Consider the following 20,187-nt stretch of genomic DNA (forward strand, 5'->3'; position numbering starts at 1 on the left):
GAAGTGTGGGACCACTACCCCTCCGTGGAGGTGGGCTGGTATTTTCTCACGTGAAATCAGATCTTATCTTGTGTAGGAAGGTAAACAATGCACAAGCACATTTTTGTACTGCATATATTTTCTGTGAGAAAATGAAAGTCTAACCAAATGACAGTGTTGATAAAGTGAAAGGTGAGAGCACGTGGCAGAGGCTTGACAGCCCTTTAGGCTGGACAGAGGCCACTATTTCTAGTGGTGAGCTCTAACCAGACATGACTTTGCAGAGCAAGAACACACTTTACCTATCTATTCAAACTGCTTGATAGGGCATAGAATCCTGGAATAGTTTAGGTTGGAAAATACCTTTGAGATCATGGAGTCATGCAATAACTTCGTAGCTACTAATGTTTAAATACATCAATATTTGATGGGTCACTGAGAGTGTGAGCAAACACTGAGCTGTGGCCATGCTGAACCTCTACTGCTCTCTGGCCTGATGAATATTTCGTTATTCTATACCAAGTGAAACAGCTTTTGGCATGGGGGCCTGGGCTCCTTTCCCTCAGCTTCCCGAGAACACACACTGCAGCCTGCTGATCATAGCACTTTTCCCAGAGAAGTGAGTTGGTTTGCTTAGACAGTGTCAGCCCTGCTGAGTGACACTTCCCATGACACTTCTATGCTACAGAGGTGGGTGTTTCTTTACCTCTTCTTCCAAACATGCCTTGGTGGAGCTTGGAGTCACCTCTGCAGGAGGAGACCCTTATACAACATGAACAGAAAACACAAAATCAACACATTATGGTAGGATGGGTATGGAGCTACCTGGGAAGAACTGAGCCCTTTGCAGACCCAGTGACCGAATAGTGTGTGGGAAATAACCCTACTCTTGCATGCTGGCAGCTTTGATGCATGAAGCGAATGGACTGATATACAAGTACCGATAAGGTTGCAGTTCTGTGGTATGCACAGCGACTGCCCTGTCCCTATCCAGCCCCTGACTAACAAAATCAACCCAAATTTAACTTGGCATGCAGGGCTTCGTTTAGAAAGCTGCAGCAACTCAGGGGTATTTCAGATATCTGCAGTGAGGACAGGAGAGACAGCTGGGGTGGTAGTCTTGTTAGCTAAGCTGATATAAATTGTCCCTTCCCATGAATCACAGTTGTCAGGCACCAAAGGGACTTGGGAGCCTCCAGGATTAGGCTATAAGGAGAAACTGAATAGCATGGCTTTGAACCCAGAAATCTAAATTTTAGAAAGATTTCAGAAATTTAGAAAGAGAATGCAAGTATCCGCATCTCTGTTCTGTGGGTCTAGTCTTTGGAGTATGCGTTAGGCCATCCTTTAGCCTGTTACACTTCCACACAGAGCTGATGATATTTGCCTCCTAAAAATTACAGTCAAGGGACCCTTTATGAACTGGCTGTGGGGTTATGTGTCAGTTAGTATCCAATAATTCCTGAGATCTAAACCCAGATCTGTTATCTATTTGTTCCATGGCTCTGAAAGGAGTTGGTAAAAATAGCATCTGTACCTATTGGAATTCAATATTTCAGTCTGGCAGCCTTGGATCTGAAAGTGAAGCATTGGTCTTTTAGCCAGTAAACCATCACAAGTTTCTGGGTCAGTGATAGGGGATGGGCACATACTATATAATTCAGGTGGTGACTTGACTCCCCTAGGTCAGTACTAATTTAGCAAGGCAAGGAGAAAGTATTATTGAAATCGGTGGGATTATTTGCATGAATAGGCAACTTTACAGGATTTGGTGCTTTTTTTAACTTCTTACTGTACAGTCAAACGTGCAGAGACTAGAGTCACCATGCTGCTGAAAGTTACAGCCTGTAAGGGTTCTTTAGTGTCTGTTTTCAAAGAGGATCTCATTCTCCTGCTCATTTTGCTACAGACCTCATTCTGGACTCTGAGTATATCCTGGTCTAATCATTATGTCCTATATGACACAAGACCATAAAACCAAAAGGAGGCAAACTTGTTTATGGATGGGCAGATAGTGTTGTGCCACCAACCGCTGCTAGGTGGCAATATGTTACCTGTAAAATCGCGAGCTACCAGCCACCATCGCTCTCCTCTGCTTCACACCGAGCTGGGACGTGTGTGGGCATCGCTCTGCTCAGAAAGAGGACAAGGCCTCGGAGCAGGATTTGAAGAGAGCTGCTTCCCTCACACAGATCTTTAGCTCGGTACTGACATTTTCCAGAAACAAATGCAGGGTTGAATCCTACTGGAAAAATTCTCTGTGAACCCAAGAAGAAAAATAAGAGACAAGCCTGCCTGTTGCATTATTTCAGCACAACACTGGCAGTGTTGTAATAAGGGAATGAATCCTTCTGTTGTACAAAGATAGCACCGCCTAGGACTAGATTATTTCATATTCTCAATTTGCTTACCAATACAAAATGGAAAGTATCTGTTCTACATGCAAAGCTTTTGTTTTTCCAAATATATGATTAATTGAAATCCTCTACATATTCAATCATAATATTTAATCAACTAGACCACCTTTGGGAAATTTGTATGGACAATTGGGTTGAAAAACGGCTTTATTAAAGGTAGAGAAGATGTATTTCCAGACACAACTTTCAGCCATGCTACAAATACTTAACACTGAGTCATCTTATGTATGTATTACGTATTAACAAGGACACTGTAAGAAAGACTGGCTCATATTTGCATATTGCTTTGAATACACAACGCGATCTACATTGAAACAATTTATTTCCCTTGTTCTGGCTGTTGGTGTGGCAGCATTTGTTCTTCCAAGAAGGGAAACCAAGGGCAGAGAGGACAGGGCTGTGTACGACAGTGCTATTTTATGCCAGCTGCAAGTTTATACAAAATTACAGCTTGATGCCAGGGTAGTTGCAGCTGGCTCCGCACTTTGGCCCAGCTGCCAGAGCGTGGGTGCAGGTGAGTTGCACCTGAAGCTGGAGAGGCACAGTGGCCAGGAACACGACAGCTGGAAGGGGCTCACACTTGGGCTGGCAGGTAAAATGGATATACGCGAACGCGGGAAGCCCGAGTCTCGCCTTATGGCGACATGGGTAGGGAACTAACACCTCTCCTGCCTACGGCAACCACCAGGCAGAGCGAGTGGGGTGGGAGGCCAGCGAGCAGCCCCGTCGGTCCAGGCTGGATCCTCCCGGCAGAGATCCATGTCCTAACTAAGGCGACTTACGGCGAGACGTTGTTCAGAGACAGAGGAGAAACAAAGATCTTTAATTACACTGGCTTGGATAGGATAGAAACACAGAGCTTGGTTTTTAGCGATAGAGGCTGCTAGTGCAGGAGGCAACAACAATAACGACCTGCTCAAGTAGCGTTTAGCAGCTTGGGAGCTAACAAGCGCCTTCTGCGGCAAGACTGCTTAAATTTAGGCAGAGTTCTCGGCTTTCTGTAGACACAGTCTACAAACGTGGCACGGAAGAACGCAGACCCTGCCAACCCCAAACCTGCCTCCAACTCCCTGGGGCTCCATCGGTTCTTTAATCCCCTTTGCTGGCCCCGGGGGCAGCCCCGGCACTCGCCCCGCGGCATAGACGGGCGGCGGCGGGCCCGGCACAGAGGCCGCCGCGGCGGTGGTTCCCGGCCGGGCCGCTTTCCCGGCAGCACCGCCCGCCGTGCTCTGCTCCAGTGGCGCCGGGAGGGAGCGGCGGGGCCCGGTTAGTGCCTGGCCGAGCCAGGTCAGTGCCCACCCGCGGGCTCCACTCTCCAGGCGGAAACAGAGGCTCCTGCGGGACGCCGGGGCAGCTCAGGGCCCCGGGCAGGGTCCGGCGGCGGGGCGGGCGCGGTGTGTCCCGGTCCCCGCGGGCCGCTGGGTGCCCGTGCTGGAGGGGGAGGCCGATGGTGCTTCTGCCTGGGAATGTCCTGTGCTGCGAGCCCCCACGGCCTCCGCCCAGACACCTCGGGTGGCACTTCGGCCCTGCTCAGCACTGAGCTCTTCCTTGACGGTTGATTTAAAATAACTAATTTTGTTAAAAAAAAAAAAAAAAAAAAAAAAAAAAAAAAAAAAAAAAAAAAAAAGAAGAAGAAGAAAAAAGTAGGCCGTGTCGAGAAAGCTTTCCTCTGTCAGGACAAGTGCTACAGCGTACTGGTCAGGATTTTAGCATTGCACAAGGTCAGCAGCAAGAAACCTCTGCTGGGGAAGGAATTTCTACCCCTTGGCCCCTCAAGCCTTCACATTCTTCCCGGGATGATACTATGCAGGGAAGGTGCCTTTGCTTTCCAAAATTTAGCACCTAGAGTCAAGGAAGCCAGTGACAGGCAGTCCTGGTGTGCTTCTGGTTCCCAGTGTTGCTACAGGAGGAGCATGAGAATCGTGCTGCATGGCCAGTTCACATGTCAGGATGTGGTTTTGGTGTTGCTGTTGGCAGGAGCATTTATGGATGGTGGTGGTAAGGAGAGCAAGAGTAAAGAACAGTGTACTTAGTGGAATTCTGAGCACTTCTTGACTGCAAAATTTCTTTACAGTTTTCAGGGCAAATTAATCATTGGGAAAGCATCAGTATTTGTGATTACAGCTAGAATTGAATTCATACTTTTATAGATTAGGATTTGGTGACTGAAAGGCAAATGGTGAGTTGGTTGTGAATGTTTCCATTCCTGTGAAGTTGTGGATCTGCTTGTCTTAAAGGGCTCTAAAACACACCTAGTGGGCAGTGAACTTTAAAGTGCTTTTTGTCACTGTTATAGAGGGCCCTGTCTTGACAGGGGTGAAGAGAACCTCTTCAGAGGTTCAAAACATTAAAAATTAACATTTTTTCATTAAAAACATTAACAAAACATTAAAAAATAAAGGGCTGGAGTGTCTTTTCCAGAACATAACAGATCCTTGCTCTCACCCTCTGCTGTGAAACTCAGAATCTTATACTCACCATGTGACAAAAATAAAATGTTTTTAGGTACTATTGTGTATTCACAATAGAAAGGCTCCTTTTTTCAGCTGTTTTGCATCCTTGAATGCCATAATTTTTCTGTGGGCTTTGGTATGTTTCTGTGTGATTTGTTGACTACTCTTAAAAATAATTAAAATGTGATTAAAAGAGAATGTAATTGTTTCAGACAGAGAGACAATTCACATCTAAACCCTACCCTGCAGGGATCATTAAAAAATACAAAACTAAGCAAAGAACAAATAATTTGGAAAACCAAATAGCTTGCTATCCCCAGAATTGAGCTGCTCAGAAATAATGAAAATAACAAGGGAAAAAAGAGACAAAAGCAGAAAAGAGGTGTAAAGAGTAAGCCAGCTTAAAACTGAAACCACAGACAAGAGGGGTTTTTACTTACAGTGTTAAAAGGTTTTTGTTCCTACTGTTTATTTCACATGTGCATTATTTGATGCCATTTCAGTTAGTTAATTTGGGCATCTTCTCACTTCTTGTTCTTTCAGGTTCTGGTTGGATAAACTTTGTTTCTAATGCTGTCATCTAGAAACTAGGAGGCCCAAACCTTTTGTTCTCTCAACAGTAATACAGAGGATAAAAAGTCGTCCTGTATAATACCAGCTATTTCTAAAGCCTGTTTTAAGTAACTTCTCACTGAACTGTAGGGACTGTTGATCCTATCCAGTTTGTCTACAGTGTGGGTACCAGAGACAATGTACTGAAAATTTGAACAAGGTTCAGCAAGTTTGAGACCCATGACCACTCCAGAAAGGCGTGAGGGATCAGTCCCCTTCCCAGGGAGGAAGAATTTCCTCAGTTCCCCAGCTTTGCTTAGTTTCTGTATTTGTAAGTTATGTTTTGTCAGTAGGATTTCTGCTGCTGATCCCTTGGCATACTTAAGATCTAGTCACTGCTTGCTTTAAGCAGTAGGAAAGCCAGCTGGAGAGGTGATTGCCCTCATCTTGCTTCATCTGGTAATTATGAGAGTGGGGGAACCTGTTGGGTGAGTTGTTTAAGTTAACCTAACCTGTGCATCATGGAAGGAAAGCAGAGAGATGCAGAAGTGGATGAGGCAGATGAAGGGCTCTGTGACCTTCAGGTGAGGGGTGGTGACAAGCAACTGGCAACAGAGGAACCCTGCATGTGGGACCTCCTTCCTACACCTTTTTTGTGTCTGAAGGCAGGGTACAGAGATTCCTCTTCATTATGAGACCTATGCTCTTGTCTTAATTTGCATCCAAGCTGACCCCCTTTGATCTTGCTGGTTTTGAATCTCTTCGTCCAACATTTGAATTTATTTTCTTTTTTTTTTTTTTTTTTTTTTGTGCCATTATCATCCACTGTCCCAGGTTCCACTCATTGTTAATGACTTTCACTCATTTTTAACCTACTTTTTTTTTTTTTTGGTACAAATGCCCTATTTTCATGCTTTGGTTCTCTATCACTCTGTTTTTTCATCTGCTGTCATGTTATAGGGTCAGTTGTGCCAGTCCTCAGCACTGGGTCACCACTTGCTTTCCATTCATTTGTCAGTCACTGCAGGGATGTGGTAAAGCATCTGACAGTCATGGTCACTATTACAGATTAATGCCTTCTAAAGTGACTGATAAGACATGCACACTGGGTTGAGTTGTAAATCATCATCATCTTCAGCTCACATCTTCTGACCTTTCTTCCCTGTCTTCACACTTCTGTGCAGTGAAAATGCAGCTGCCTGAGGACTTCATCAAGTCAATTTGTCCTGTTCTTGACCTGTCAGCTGCCCTTGACACCTTTGTCAGTGTCACAAAAGTGCCTTTCTAGTTGTTTTTGTTATGCCTTTTGAATATTTTCTCCTCCCTGAGATGTCTTTTGTGGATTTTGTCTGTTGAATCCCTTTATTTCTGTTACACCTCATCCAAACCCAGAAATTCAGTTGATATCTTTTTTTTTTTCAGTAACTATATCTGCACATCACACCTGTCACATCCTGCCTCACATACAAGGGTGCACTTATTTCCCTGATGTATTGAAAACACATCCCTGCATCTTTTCTCCCTCTTTTCTTTTTCCCTGACCATTTCCAGGCACCATTTTTGAGCTGGGATTTTCCCTGTTCATGTATCTTAACTTGCTGATTTGATTTGCTCTGTAGTGCAGTGTTTTGCGTTTGAGCAGGCAGCTCGAATGCTCGTTTGGTCTCCCAACATTCAGGTCTCTAGTTTGTCTTAGTTCTTCTACCCATCCAGGAAGTTGCTACCTCCAGCAACTTACCCATTGCTCTGGCCAGCTATCTTTATGCTCAGTGGCAGTTGCAAGTGGCATCGCTGCTGGAGGTTACTGTTTGATACAGCATGTTTTAAGAGAATAATTGGGGTTGCAAAAGAGTATTGGTAAATGGCAAGGGCAAATATGCTTGTTCAAAAGTTGGAGCTTACTAATTTCCCAAAGAATCTGCTCAGGTAATATTGATGTTGGTGTTATCCCTGTTAGTACTATTTTTTATTAACATTGTGAGGTCTGACTTTTAAGAGGCTTTCAGAAGCACTCTGATACATATGCTTACACAAAAGTACATAGATTGTCTGTATGTAGATACATGTATCACTCTTGCATAATGTGTGTCATTCCTTTGTATTGAAGTGCTGACATTCAATAGGTGCTCATATTAACCCACAGTCTGCTAGCCCACAGGCAAGGGTGTTATAAAATCATTTGAGTGCCAAATGGGATTTAAACTGTTGTTTTATGTAAGAGGTACAATAACTGTGGAATGAACAACTATTGATGTCAATACTATTGGCTTATATCTTAGTTGTCACCAGTGATAACGTAAAGCTGTAGCACTCAAAACATTTGAAAGATGCTAACTAACCACTGCTATTGTCAGATTTTTTTTTTCACTGTAGAAACTGTGCATAAACTGTCTGTGCTAGAGGTGTTAATGGGTATAGTGTGTCTGACTTTTTGAAATTAGACTAAGACTCCGTTTCTAGAAGTGTATCTAAATGGATGAGATTATGTTAAACTGAAAATCTGAAAATTTTAGTGTTAATAAATGTCTCTTGGCTGGTCCTACAACACTGTAAGTGTTACTGTAACATCTGTCTCTCTCACTTCCTTTCACTTACAATACAAAAAAATTAATCTCGGTCATGCTGTGGATTGCAAGTGCTCTATACTGATTGAAAGCTTGGGTGTTGTTTGTCAGAGATTCAGCAGAGATCTTTTTAATCTGAGAGAGCTCTAGTTTAAATATCATGCTTTTCCTGAATGGTTAGCTCTCTCAACAGCTCTCTCTGAGCTGTTAAAATAATCTTATTTTTATTTAAAAAGGTATTGGGTACTGACCAGTACTGTAAGAGATGGTTTTAAAGAAAATAATTCAATGATAATACCTTGCATGAGTCATTAACCATGAGTCATGATCAGCTGGCAGTGGTGTCCAATTTGTTTTCTAATCCCGTACTTGCTGATGCTCTTTATTACCATAGTGATAATATTAAAGAGCTGTTAATGCATATAACCACGCAGCTGAAAATGACAGACTCTTTTTTCACTGGAATAAAATTTCCCTATCTTAAGTCTGTTTTGCTCTGTATATTTCTTGTCATGAGAAATCTAGTAATGTATAAAAGTCATCAAAAAAGTTTGTTGGCAAGGAGTTAGGTTAACAGAACAGCCTTCTCCCCCCCCCCTTCTTTGCTTTCAAGCCAATCATTGGGGCTTCCTAGAGAATTCCAGTTAGTCTGTTTTCTTATGAGGATTGGGGATACTTTGTAATCATTAAAAGTTGAGAGCTGATTGTTCAAGCTATGCTTTGCAAGGAAAGCCTGCACTATCCATGTATTTAATGTTTGCTCTCTCCTGAGCAAAAACCAGAAGCTGGATGGAAAGTTTTATTGCATCAATGTATGCTGAGGAATGACTACTGAGGTTTTAGAGAAAAGGGAAGGCTGTCTCCCTTCCAAGAGCCTGAATATAAAAAGAATCAATTAGTTGAGAAATGAGCTTTGGAAACCCATTTTCAATCTTTAAATAAAATTTTACTAAGAGAAGTGGTTTTAAAAGCTCTGAAAGGTAGTGGCTGAACAGTTGCAGACTATATTAGAATATGCATAGATGGAGAGCGTTTGGGTGTCCAGCAGTTGGGGAACATTATTTATGAAGTAATGAATCTTGTATTCAATTAGATTTCAACTTGATTAAATTTTTATTAGTTTTATTAGTTTTCACTTTAGAAAAGTTGATTGTTACAGATTAAAACCTTGTGTCTCAACAGATGTTAAAAAATCATCCCTTAACCTATTCCAGTGTAGATGACCTTATAATGCATATATTTGTGTGGGCCTTTCTTGTTTCTTTGTGATGAGCTTGTGAGATAGTGTTCTGTTGGTGGGTGCAATGTGGCAGGACAGGCATGAATCTACTAGCATAGATGACTCTTCAAAATTGCTTGGCATTCCTGCATATTCCTTCATATCGCACAGTGTGGTTGCTCTGCAAGCTCCTCCTCCATTTCAATGAGGACTATACCTGCACCAACGAAAGCTTTTTGCAGTTTAGTTTAGAATGGTACAGCCAACGACAAGGTAAGTGTTTACCTGACAGGACTGTTCACTTTTTTCATTAAAAAACACATGCAATTGGCTTATAATGTGCATCTGCTTGTTCATGATTATATAATAAATGTTTTCAAAAATTTGAGTCTGTAAGATGCCCTGAACAGAGCATAAAATATAGCTGTCACCAAATTCTGTCTCAGTGAATGTGTTTGTGCTGTGGGTTCACCTTAGAAAAACTTCCCAAGAGCTGCATGCCAATTTTGAAAAAATCTCGTTTCTGCCAAATATAATTAAGAAACAAAGAAGGTCTCTTCCCAGTTATCAAAAAAGTGAGCATCTACCATGTCTTCTGAATGGCTGTGTATATTAGAAAGGGGAAAAGGTAGGACTACTCTAGCAAATTGCAAGATTTAAATATAACAAACCTTTTTCCATGTCCTGTGAGGGTTCTTTTGATTCCCACTCTGAGTGGCCTCTAAGGTGACTTTATTTTCAGATTAGCTGTTTCAAGTTCAGGCTTTACCCTGTTTCTTTCAAATCACTTATAAACCACTTTGTCCAGTAGACCCTTTTCCAAAGTAAATAAAATAAGGCAGAGATGCAGATCAAGAATAATATAACTCCTTTCTTATTATTGTCTGATATACAGTCATGCACTGTAGAGTGGAAACAGCAGAGGAATAAGCCATGGGTATACTGGTACATAGAAATAGTTTACCAATATTATGTACCTGTGTAAAAGGCAAGTGTAATGCTCAATGCATAATACAGTTGTACACTTCTCATCCTTTGGAGTACTGCTCAAGTGAGATCAACTCAAAGTGCTACTGGAATGACTGGGAAAAGCACATAGCTATCAGAGGCTAGCAGACTAAGTAGTTTCAAGATGAAGTGTGATAACTCTGTTAATGGAATTAAGTGACAGGAAACAGACTTCAATATAGGAATGATCTTCAGTTCTTAATTTTTATGTTCCTCAAGTATTTCTTTTGGGAAGGTCTTGCTGTAATAGTTGCTTACAGAAAAGCAGGAGATCCAGATCCTGAAAACTAGGGGATTTGATAGTATTTTTCCTCCATCATAGGTGTGGTGTTTGGGGGTTTTGGTATTTTTGGGGGGGAAGGGTGAGGGAGGGATTGGAAGATTAATACAGAGTGAATTGGTCTAGTGGAATACATAAAAGTCTTACTATAGTTCTTGAGCCTCTTTCATGTTCTGTGCACAAATACTTTTTCAATAATTTTTACGAGAAAACATTTAAAAATATGCTAATTTCTGGCTTAGCTTCTAAAATCCATAAAACTCCTTCTGTTAACTTTGTGGGAGTAGATTCAAACTAAGAATTTTGCAAATACAGTCTGCAGTGATTTCTGTAGACTTTTAGGATTTCATCACCTTTATATCAGTTTCTACTGTCCTACTTCCCTCTTTGTCAGAGGACTGAAGTGTATTTCAAAGGAAATTTCCTGATTTTTTTTCCCCCACCCCATGTATTTCCAGAAATGGCCCTTCCTCTGTGGAAGAACTTACTTCAGACTACAAAGGAAAGAATACTACAGCAGAGAAGGTTGTCACTGTATAATGGTGCTCATGGCTATGAGGAAGAATTGATAAAGAAGAAACTTCAACAGTTTGCTGGTGGATCCATCAACCTTTCCAAAGAAGACAATGGCATTGGAATACTTACCTTGAACAACCCGAAGTTAATGAATGCTTTTACAGGTATTAATTTGTTGATGGGATTTCTAGTTGGTTTTGGCTTTTCCCTTGTTCAGTTACCCATTTTAGTATTTTGCCTAAAGAAAGTGAAACACTATGTCTTACCATTTCTTAATTAAAAGAATAAGTGTTTAAGTTTTATTCAGATGTGCAGCAAATGTCCACTGTTCTGTGTAGTAACTTTGCTATAAATGTCATAAGAATTTTAAGAAATTCTTAATGACATTGGGGACTGTTTCACAGAATATGCCTCTCCCCCTTTTTTTAAATGTTAGCACAATTCTGCCACTGTGCTCTTTCTTGTATCTCCTTTCATTTTGTCATCACTGCTCTGGAAACATTGAGGGCATTTTTGTGGGGGGGGAGAAGACACCATCTTTGTTATGTGGAAAGGTGGTGTGGAAAGACTGCGTTTATTTCTTTATTCTTTACTTATATATATATATATACACACATACTTTATTTCCCTGTAACTTAAACTTCTGTAGTTTGGTCTTTTTCACTCACTCAAACTGGCTTCCATTTCTTCTTCGTTTGCCTTATGTCATAAATATTAATGACTGGTTAATTAAAGATCAGATGAGCTGGGTATTCTCAGCTGTTATGGGTCAGCGATCTATTTAATATACTTATCTATTAAAACCAATTGCCCTATTTTATTAATCTTGTATCGTGAGAGAGGGTTTTTTTCTCCAAGATAAATATATTTGCTGTCTCTCCTTAACTGTCTAGAATATTCCAATTTATGTCATTCTCCTCAGACATGAGTGGCACAGGATCAGGGTCTGAATCTGCTTTAGCTGGAGCTGTGCAGAAACCTTTAAGAATGTCTTTATCGCTTAATATTTTGAAATGGATAAATTTGTGTCATCTTGTTAATTTCTTTTTTGCTGTTCTGTTTTCCTTCCCAAGTCTCACCACTCCTTTGCTGCGAGCAAGTACATTTGCAACACTAACAGAGTGTAAAGCCACTTACCTTTCAACAAATGATTGTTAGCTGAAAGGAACCTAACAGAGCAACAGAATTGGTGGTTATGCCCCTAGATGTGTCTGCATTCTTTTGTTTCCCTTCGAAAGCTCATGTATAAAATCATTACCTAACTTGAGAAGTTGTAGCTTAAAGATGTTAGCATAGGGATTGTCCTTCTGAATGCATCCCTGTCAGCATTCATGCTGTTATACAATCATAATTACATTGTAGTTTCCTCTTTTACTGCAGGTTGGTTTCTGGTTTTGACTCAAAACAGAACTGTGTAATCTGCACTTTGTAGACTGTGTTCTCTTAGCTTATTTGTTGTGGAAGTTGAAGGGGGCATGAGAAATGAGATGTAATAGCAAAAGGAGAAAGAGCAGATAAAGCCCAGTCTGCTATGGAGATCAGGTGTAATAAAAGTCAAATTGCTTAAACTAAACTTTAATAGGAACTTGCAACTGTTTTCTGTGTGCTTGGCAGAAGGGGCTCAGAATTGATATGTTGAAGTGCTGAGCAGGTGCAGCTGCCATTTAGGCAACTGATAGCTGTTCTTTGCCTACACAATGTTCTATATAATGTTAATGCACTGAAATCATATCACACATCTCAAGCACCCAAATTAGCAGATATTTTCTCTCTGGCTCAGTTAGTGGTCTGTAAAATAATCTCTTCTCTCCTTATAGACTGCTGTGAAAATAACGTATTAGTGTATGTGAATTAGATGATGTAGTAGCAAAGAGGACCTACAAAAACTGGTGAGGAAATGAATAGTTTTGTCTTTGTCGCAGACCCTAATTAGCATATGACAAATGAGCCATGGGATCAGGCAGTTCTGTTTTACAGCAGTGTGTAGAGCCCCATAGAGAGCAGTACTCCATTCTGCTAGATAGTAGCCACAAAGTTGCTCTGGAAAATCTTACTATGGCAGTTCAAGAGGTGCTGCTTCTTTCTGCTGTACACCTCTGATAGAGACTTTTGTTGTAACAGGAGGGACAGTAGAAGCAAAATCAGGCTGGCCCCTTGGCCACTGCAGTTAATGGTATGGCATCTTAATTTATCTTGCTCTTCATTTCACTTTAACATTACTGTCTGTAAACTGTAATTGCTGAGGGACAACCAAGAACCCGATCCTGTTCCTTCTGTTGTCTATCAAATAATACTCTTCAAGGAGCAGAATGGGATGCTCAGCCCCTAAATTGCCCCAGCAGGACATGGTTGATTTCATCAGCCAGAGCCTGTAGATCTGCTGACCCACCCTGCTCCACCCCCCAAATAAATTCTGTTGATTCTGTGTCTCCGAGCTTCTGAATAATGGTAGATGTGAATTTACGTATACATGTATGCTTCCTTTAGAAAGCCGCAAAATATCATTAAACTGTTGAGGGAGATTCTTTTTTCCAGGCATTTACTTTACACAGCAGTTTTTTATCTCGAAGGAATTATGTTTATTCTAAGCTTGAGCAACTCATGAAATCAAAACCAGAACAAAATTGTTGGCAAATTGCTAATGGGCAATTTGGAGGTTGTTATGCCTTTTTTCTCTTCTTAATTGGAATCTGATAGCCACGTGTTTGAAATGGTCTCTTTGGAAACAAATGGTAATAATGTCAGTCTAAGCCTGGTGGAACCAATTTCAGCAGCCCAACCAATCACTGAACTAAACTTGAATGTAATTTAAAAGAGAAGAAAGCCAGCCTGTAGGAATTAGATAATAATGATGATAATGTTATTTTCTAGAATTTACTTTAAAACACTTATTCTCAGATTATAGTCAAGATGCAAACAAATTATTATTCCAAATAGATTTAGTTCTCTAAAGAGTATGAGCTTAGTGGTATCAAATACTGAAAGACAAGACTGGCTGAATGAGGATTTGCTTTAGTGTTGTGTCCTCATCATTATATCAAACATCATGGACTATATCTGTTGGTAAAATAATAGTTCAGTGTTGTCAGGAATGGAAGGAATTCTGTGCCAGGAGAATGGGACAGGCTCTGGCCAGTGTCTCTTGTTCTGAGCTATTGCACGTAAAGGGCTCATACAGTTCCTTCATTTTTCAGTTAACTAAATTTTTGGCTTGGAATACTGTGTGGAAAGACTCTTCAATACCTCACTGCTTTGTCTATTAAAAGAACCACAAACAGTGTTTGTGCTGTATTTGACACTAGCAAAGCTTGGATGCCAGCCCAAATACCTTTCTAGTAAGAAGACTTGTCAAATAAGCAATGAGTGAAAGCCACAGGGTTAATGCATGCATATTTGAACAGCATTTGCAGAAAAGTTGCTGAGTGCACCGTCAGTCTGGAAAAGCATTTCAAATGAAGACCCACAAAAATCTCATCTAGGCCTAATTCTGCTCAGTATTTTCTTTCATGGCTCAGATGATAAAATAGAAGGTGAAGTCCTGAAATTTTCAGATGACCCCAAATTGGGAGAGCTTGCTGTTAAGATCTGTTATTAAAATTATTAGAGAGAGACCTCTGCCCGAATTAAGGTGCAGATGACACCATATGCTGAAATCAATAGTCCAGGTTTATTTAACAGTAAATGTGAGATAGAGAGAAAGAGATAGAAAGAAATAGAAAAGAGAAAGAAGGGGGGGGGGGGAGAAAGAGACTGACAGAAAGACAGATTAAGTAGAAAATACCACCTGTCTGTGGGGGAGGTTTACAACTGAGCCAGTTTGTGCAAGGGAGGATGGGTTTTTACTCCCTCTGTCTTAAGCAGAGAGGTTTCGCCATCACAGATCCAAAAACTCTCCTCCCCACCCCCCCGGCTGATTTTCAACACAGCTGCTGAGTTTGGATTTACATTCTTCTCCCCACCCTTGTTTACTTCTTCTCAGACCTGGGATGATTTGGACCACCTTTATCTTACCTCAAGTTCCTATAAGGTGGAACAGTCCAATTCCCTGAAATCCAGGAGGCATATTCTGGCAGGAAGTGGGCTTCAATGGTCATCTCTGCAGTTTGCTACAGTGGGCAAAAGTCCTTCTTAACAATGTTTAAGTCATTAGTCATAACGTTTTGGTCTCTCACACTTGCAAGATTATTCTTTGGAGCAGAGGTGTGGCATTCAAAGTGATCTTGCTACAAAGAGCTCAAGATAAACAAGGTTAAATTCAATGAAAGCAAATGTAATGTGCTGCACACAAAAAGCATTGCCAAATTATAAATACAGAAGGGAAAGGAACTGGCAAAACTGTAGGGATTTGTTAGAGGATCATAGTCTGGATTTGATGGTAGGTAAAAAACCCAGTGTCATTCTGGTATATAATATGTAATGTCCACTTAATTATTGGCCTCCTCAGAAACATTGTCAAAATGTACTATTTCAGTGGCTGAGACCAAGCCTAAGGGGGAAGTGCTTGACTAAGTGTTCACTCTTGATCTGGTGCTGGGAAGCTTACTTCGTAAGGAAGTGCAAGAAAAACAAACAGGAAGGAAAATTAAATCTCCCATGGGTTGGCTGCTAACAGGCATTTTTAGAACAGAACGAGTCCTGTGCATGCAGGTGTAGAGTTAAAAAAGCAACACTGTTGGCAGAGGAGAGCTCTTGATAGTATTAATCAAAACCACGTTTTTGTCTGAAGAAGGTAGGCCTGTCCATCTAAATTCTTGTCAAAGGAGTGTAAAGCTGAGCGTAATCAGCCTGTATGTAGCTTGCTTTCTGGAATTAGTTTCTGTAAATGTTTTCTCTTAAGAATATAATTGGACAGAGTCATAGGCATTTAGAGAGGAAGAGCTTTAAGTGAATGTAGGGTAAGCTCCATTGGTGTGGAAAATGCCACAGTCTAGGATGAGCTTTGGGAACAGGAGTTTGTAGAGTTCCCTGTCAGGAAGGGTACTTAAACGAATATATGAGAATATGGTGTTTAAGCTAGAAATAAAAAGCTAGTACAATGACATACTTTGTAAAGGGAGGCTTTCTATAAAGGTTCCAGCTAGGGAATGAAAGTCATTTTAGAAAGTTGGGGGTTTTTTAAATCTAAAAGGCACTTTGCTCCTATTTTCAAATATATCTTTATTTTCTTTTGGATGGATACTTCTAAATGTCTTTGGCCTCCAACACAGTTTGGTCTTTGGCCTTTTTTAGGAATCTTTGTTAACATTAACTGGTTATGCCTTGAGCCCACCTTGCACATGGTTCTTTTCTGTTCTCTGCCAATTCTTTGAGCAGGGTGAAATGGCAGTAACTTCAAAATAACTGATCTGTCCAGTGGGACAGATCTGGATGGAAAGAAATAAGTTCATGTGTCCAGAATGTATACAATTGCAAACAGGAATAAATCAAATAGAGAGAGTTTTTTTGTTTGCTTTTTTGTTTTGTTTTTACTTTATTTTGTTGTTGGTTATTTTGTTTTGTGGGTTTTTTTGAGTGGAACACAAATATCGTTCATGCAGAACATCCTGCAGAATTTCAGGAAGTGCACCCTTGAAGAAAAAGTGGATGTTGGTGCTTGTGTGCAGGACTTAGGATGGTACTTTCCCACGTGGTTTTAAGCCTATCACTTATTAATTCTGATTTGGTTTTATTGGTGGAAAATGTAACACAAAAAATGATTGTAATAATAATTTCCTGTTAAAAATTTTGCTTCTCCCCACTTGTGACAGGTACTATGATGGTAGAACTCCAGGAGAGGATAACTGAACTGGAAAACTGGAAGGATGGCAAAGGCCTTATCGTCTATGGTGCAGGAAACACGTTTTGCTCAGGATCAGATTTGAATGCTGTCAAAGAAATATCCAACTCCCAGGCAAGTATTAATACACATTACGGTTTTGGAGAAAAATGAGCTTTCTGAGATTCTTTTTAAACAGAGGAGTTGCACTACAATTCTGCTGCAATTTTACATGCCACAGAATGGAGCTTTTAATGCTTGAAAAAATGCTAGCAGCCCCTTTAAGCTGTGACTTAAATGTTATTGTAATTGATTCATAACTGTAAATTCCTACATATTCTTTTTAATCTTTTCTTTTAAAAATGTCATTTCAATTTCTCAGAGCAGTATATAGTGAATTTACACATCAGATAAGCAGTGCTTCTGTACTTTGATGTTTCAAGTAATAATTTTTCATATACTCTAAAGTAAAAAAGCAAATTTAAGTGGCATGGCTGCTATTACAGAAAGGTTTCTGTTTTGTCAAAACTGTACTTGGAACTGCATAAAATGGAAGGACAGATGCAATTCTTGTGCTGTACTTGAGTCAGGTAAGTTTTGTGTGTAACTATGAGTTGAATAGGTTAGGGGTTTGATGGCAATTTTTTGCTCATGTCACTTGTTTGGCAACTTTCACATGTGCTGCAATTCTTTTTATGGATTAATATGTGGTACTTGGCACTGTGTAAAATAGGACTTTGTCAGCTGCAGAAGAAGGGGGTCTTCCTGTGCTGCTCTTAAGTCCTGGTTTGCAGTTGTGGTAACTGACGTCCTGGTGCTTTTCTGTGGCCACTTCAAGTTTCAGGATTTAACCACACAAATTAAACTTTTAATTGGACATTCCAGTATGAACACCAACACAAAAACTGGTTAAACTGGTATTTGTCTTTAATGATGATTTTTTTCTGTTGATGAAACTAAATGTCATAGACCCCACAAATTCTAGCCTGGTAAAATATATAGGACAGTCCAGTTTTCAAAGGGTATAGGACACTTTGTTGCTTTTGGGGAACACTATGAGAGATGCTCTTTTCTTAATACGGAGATTTCATGCTTTATGGATATAAATGGTTTTGAGGGAGTTTTCATTTGGATACTTTATAAGCACTGGTAATTTTAAAAATATAGATGTACCTGTGATTTTTTTAAATTGTTTTTTTTTAAATCTGCTTATTTTAGCATTATAGCAACAGAAAAGGAACTGAAACCAAGCAAAGCCAGTTCTTTTCTTATCTTCAGTCTAGGCTTTCCTTCAGAGTTCTGCATTCAGTAAATCTCAGTGATTCTGCTTCCATACATTTATTATTCTCTCTGTATGTTTATATAAATTACTTGGAGCCACTGCAGTAGCAGAGAAGGCTCTTCTAAGGATTAGAGTCCATAACAGATATAATGGGCAAAATTAAATGTATAGGTATTAATTATAACTTTATTGAAAATTCTTTGCACAGAATCTAGATCTCATGCTAGTATTGAAATAAGGTCTAAAAGTCACTAGAAATGCTCCACGAATAGTTAAACATAGTTGCTTTCTATTTCCTTTGGAGAGTTCAAGCTATTTATCTTTTAATGAGAGTTTCTTTATAATAGCAAGATCCTAAACCATCTGTTTGGTGGGATTTAATAGTTACATTAAATAAAGCTTCAATAAAATATGGAAAAGCATTTGCTGTTCTTTAGTCTTACAGAACTCTTCTCTCTAGATTGCTGCAGGTGAGAGAGGTTTTTGTGGTTTCAGGTTAAGTTTTTTGTCCACAGGCATCTCTAAGGAAAAAAAATAGTGAATAGCTTCATGCCTTGAACTGGTTGTTTTTTTTTTTCTTTTTTTGCAAGGCTGCTTTAGCCTATAGCTTTTACTAATTGCAGAAAACACTTTTGTTCAACCAGTTGGTTGAGGGAAGATTGTATTTTTCATGATTTTAAATCCAGTTTGCTTTTCCCTGTGGTGCAGGATAGGCAGAATAATGGCCTAGAATGCTGAAGTATTTTCATGCCCCCTAGTGGCTCTTCATCCTCCTCTTCCTCTTTATTCTCTTCCTCTCTTTGTCCACCTTCTCGCATGTTCAGTTGTTTCTAACTGTGAAACAATACCTCAGGTCCCCTGCCTGTTCTTCTTTGCAGACTTGCTAACATTATGTAACCAAATCACAGAAGACAAATGAGTAGTGGAATTTAAAGAAAAAAATATTTTTCTTTCTGTTTTTGTAAGCCTGGTTCCCAAGAGTGAGAACCTCATTCTGGAGTGAGACTTGAAAAGCTGGCTACCTGAAAAGCAGGAGTGGCTCTTGAAAGGACAGATGAGAGGAAGAAGGCACAAAGGAGAATTTTGCTTTCCTTGGTCCTAGTCTAGAAGCCCTAGGACAGAGGTTCTCAAGAAGTAAGCCGTGGAGGGAGGACTTTGGAGCAGTTGGAGATAATCTGGAAATACTGTTCTATCTGTCATGAAAGTGGACTGTAAGCTCCTGCAGCAATAAGAGCCAGTGTTACAGTTTTCTACTTTATGAAGGTGACTTTCTTCTTCCCTGTCTCCCCTAGCCCCACCGCAAGCTATTAATCCTTTTCTTCCATATGTAATGCATACTGTATTTTACCTCCCTTTCTGCGTATTAGATTTCTTCTTACTTCAAGGACAGAACTGAAAATGTAATTATTCCAGTAGACTGCAACGAATATCTCTTAGAGTATTTTATCTGAATAGTAGCCTTATTTTTCTTATCAGTGTAGTGGGTTGACTCTGGCCAGATACCAGGTACCCACTAAAGCTGCTCTCTCACTCTCCCTCTGCAGCTGGACAGAGGAGAGAGAAAAAAAAACCAGCTAAGAATTCATGAGTAGAGATAAGAGCTGGGAGAGCTCACTTACTGATTACCTTCACGGGCAAAACGAGACTCAAAGTGGGGATAGTACTTATATTTATTACTAACAGGACAGTTATAGTATGGGAATGGTGCAAGTCTGTGTCTGAGAACTGATACCTTGTATGTTTGTGTGGGTTTTGAACTTAGCTATTAAAATAGCTGTCATGAAGGATTTGAATGTTCTTTAATTTAGAATGGAGATATTGCTACTGTTCTTAATGGGTGTAGGAGATGGCTAGAGTCATAACTAAAAGCCTCTTTGTAGATCAATATGTGCTGAAATTTTCAAGCAGGCCTTTAGTGTAATAAAACTGAATTCACTGGTTCTTGTATAGCGATTGTTGTGGCAGCTTATATCTGCCAGACATCTGTGCCTAAACACCATAATGCTGGTTGGCATTGGGCAGAGTAGCACCTGAAATTGGCCTACTATTATTTCAAGGTCCTCTTCTAAAGATGTACTGGAGACTTACTGGGTATCTTTTGTTTTCCTGGAGCATGAGTCAGAAGCTTTTAATTCTTTAACTTGCCAAACCCTGTAAAATGT

General features: G+C 40.1%; 1 protein-coding gene across 8 annotated transcripts in view; it reads left to right on the forward strand.

Moving 5' to 3' along the window:
* Window positions 1-492: 492 nt before the first annotated feature.
* ECHDC1 (ethylmalonyl-CoA decarboxylase 1) overlaps window positions 493-20,187 on the forward strand; it is a 45,771-nt gene continuing 26,076 nt past the window's right edge. Inside the window, exons 1-4 of one of the 8 annotated variants that reach the window (XM_064649564.1) lie at window positions 3,583-3,683; window positions 9,356-9,457; window positions 10,931-11,152; window positions 16,736-16,878. In XM_064649564.1, coding sequence (XP_064505634.1) covers window positions 10,933-11,152; window positions 16,736-16,878 — 363 coding nt within the window. In that variant the 5' untranslated portion in view covers window positions 3,583-3,683; window positions 9,356-9,457; window positions 10,931-10,932. The other 7 variants (XM_064649565.1, XM_064649563.1, XM_064649567.1 and 4 more) reach the window with 7 other exon arrangements.

Source organism: Pseudopipra pipra, chromosome 3 (assembly GCF_036250125.1).
Source record: "Pseudopipra pipra isolate bDixPip1 chromosome 3, bDixPip1.hap1, whole genome shotgun sequence".
Taxonomy (NCBI): Eukaryota; Metazoa; Chordata; class Aves; order Passeriformes; family Pipridae; genus Pseudopipra; species Pseudopipra pipra.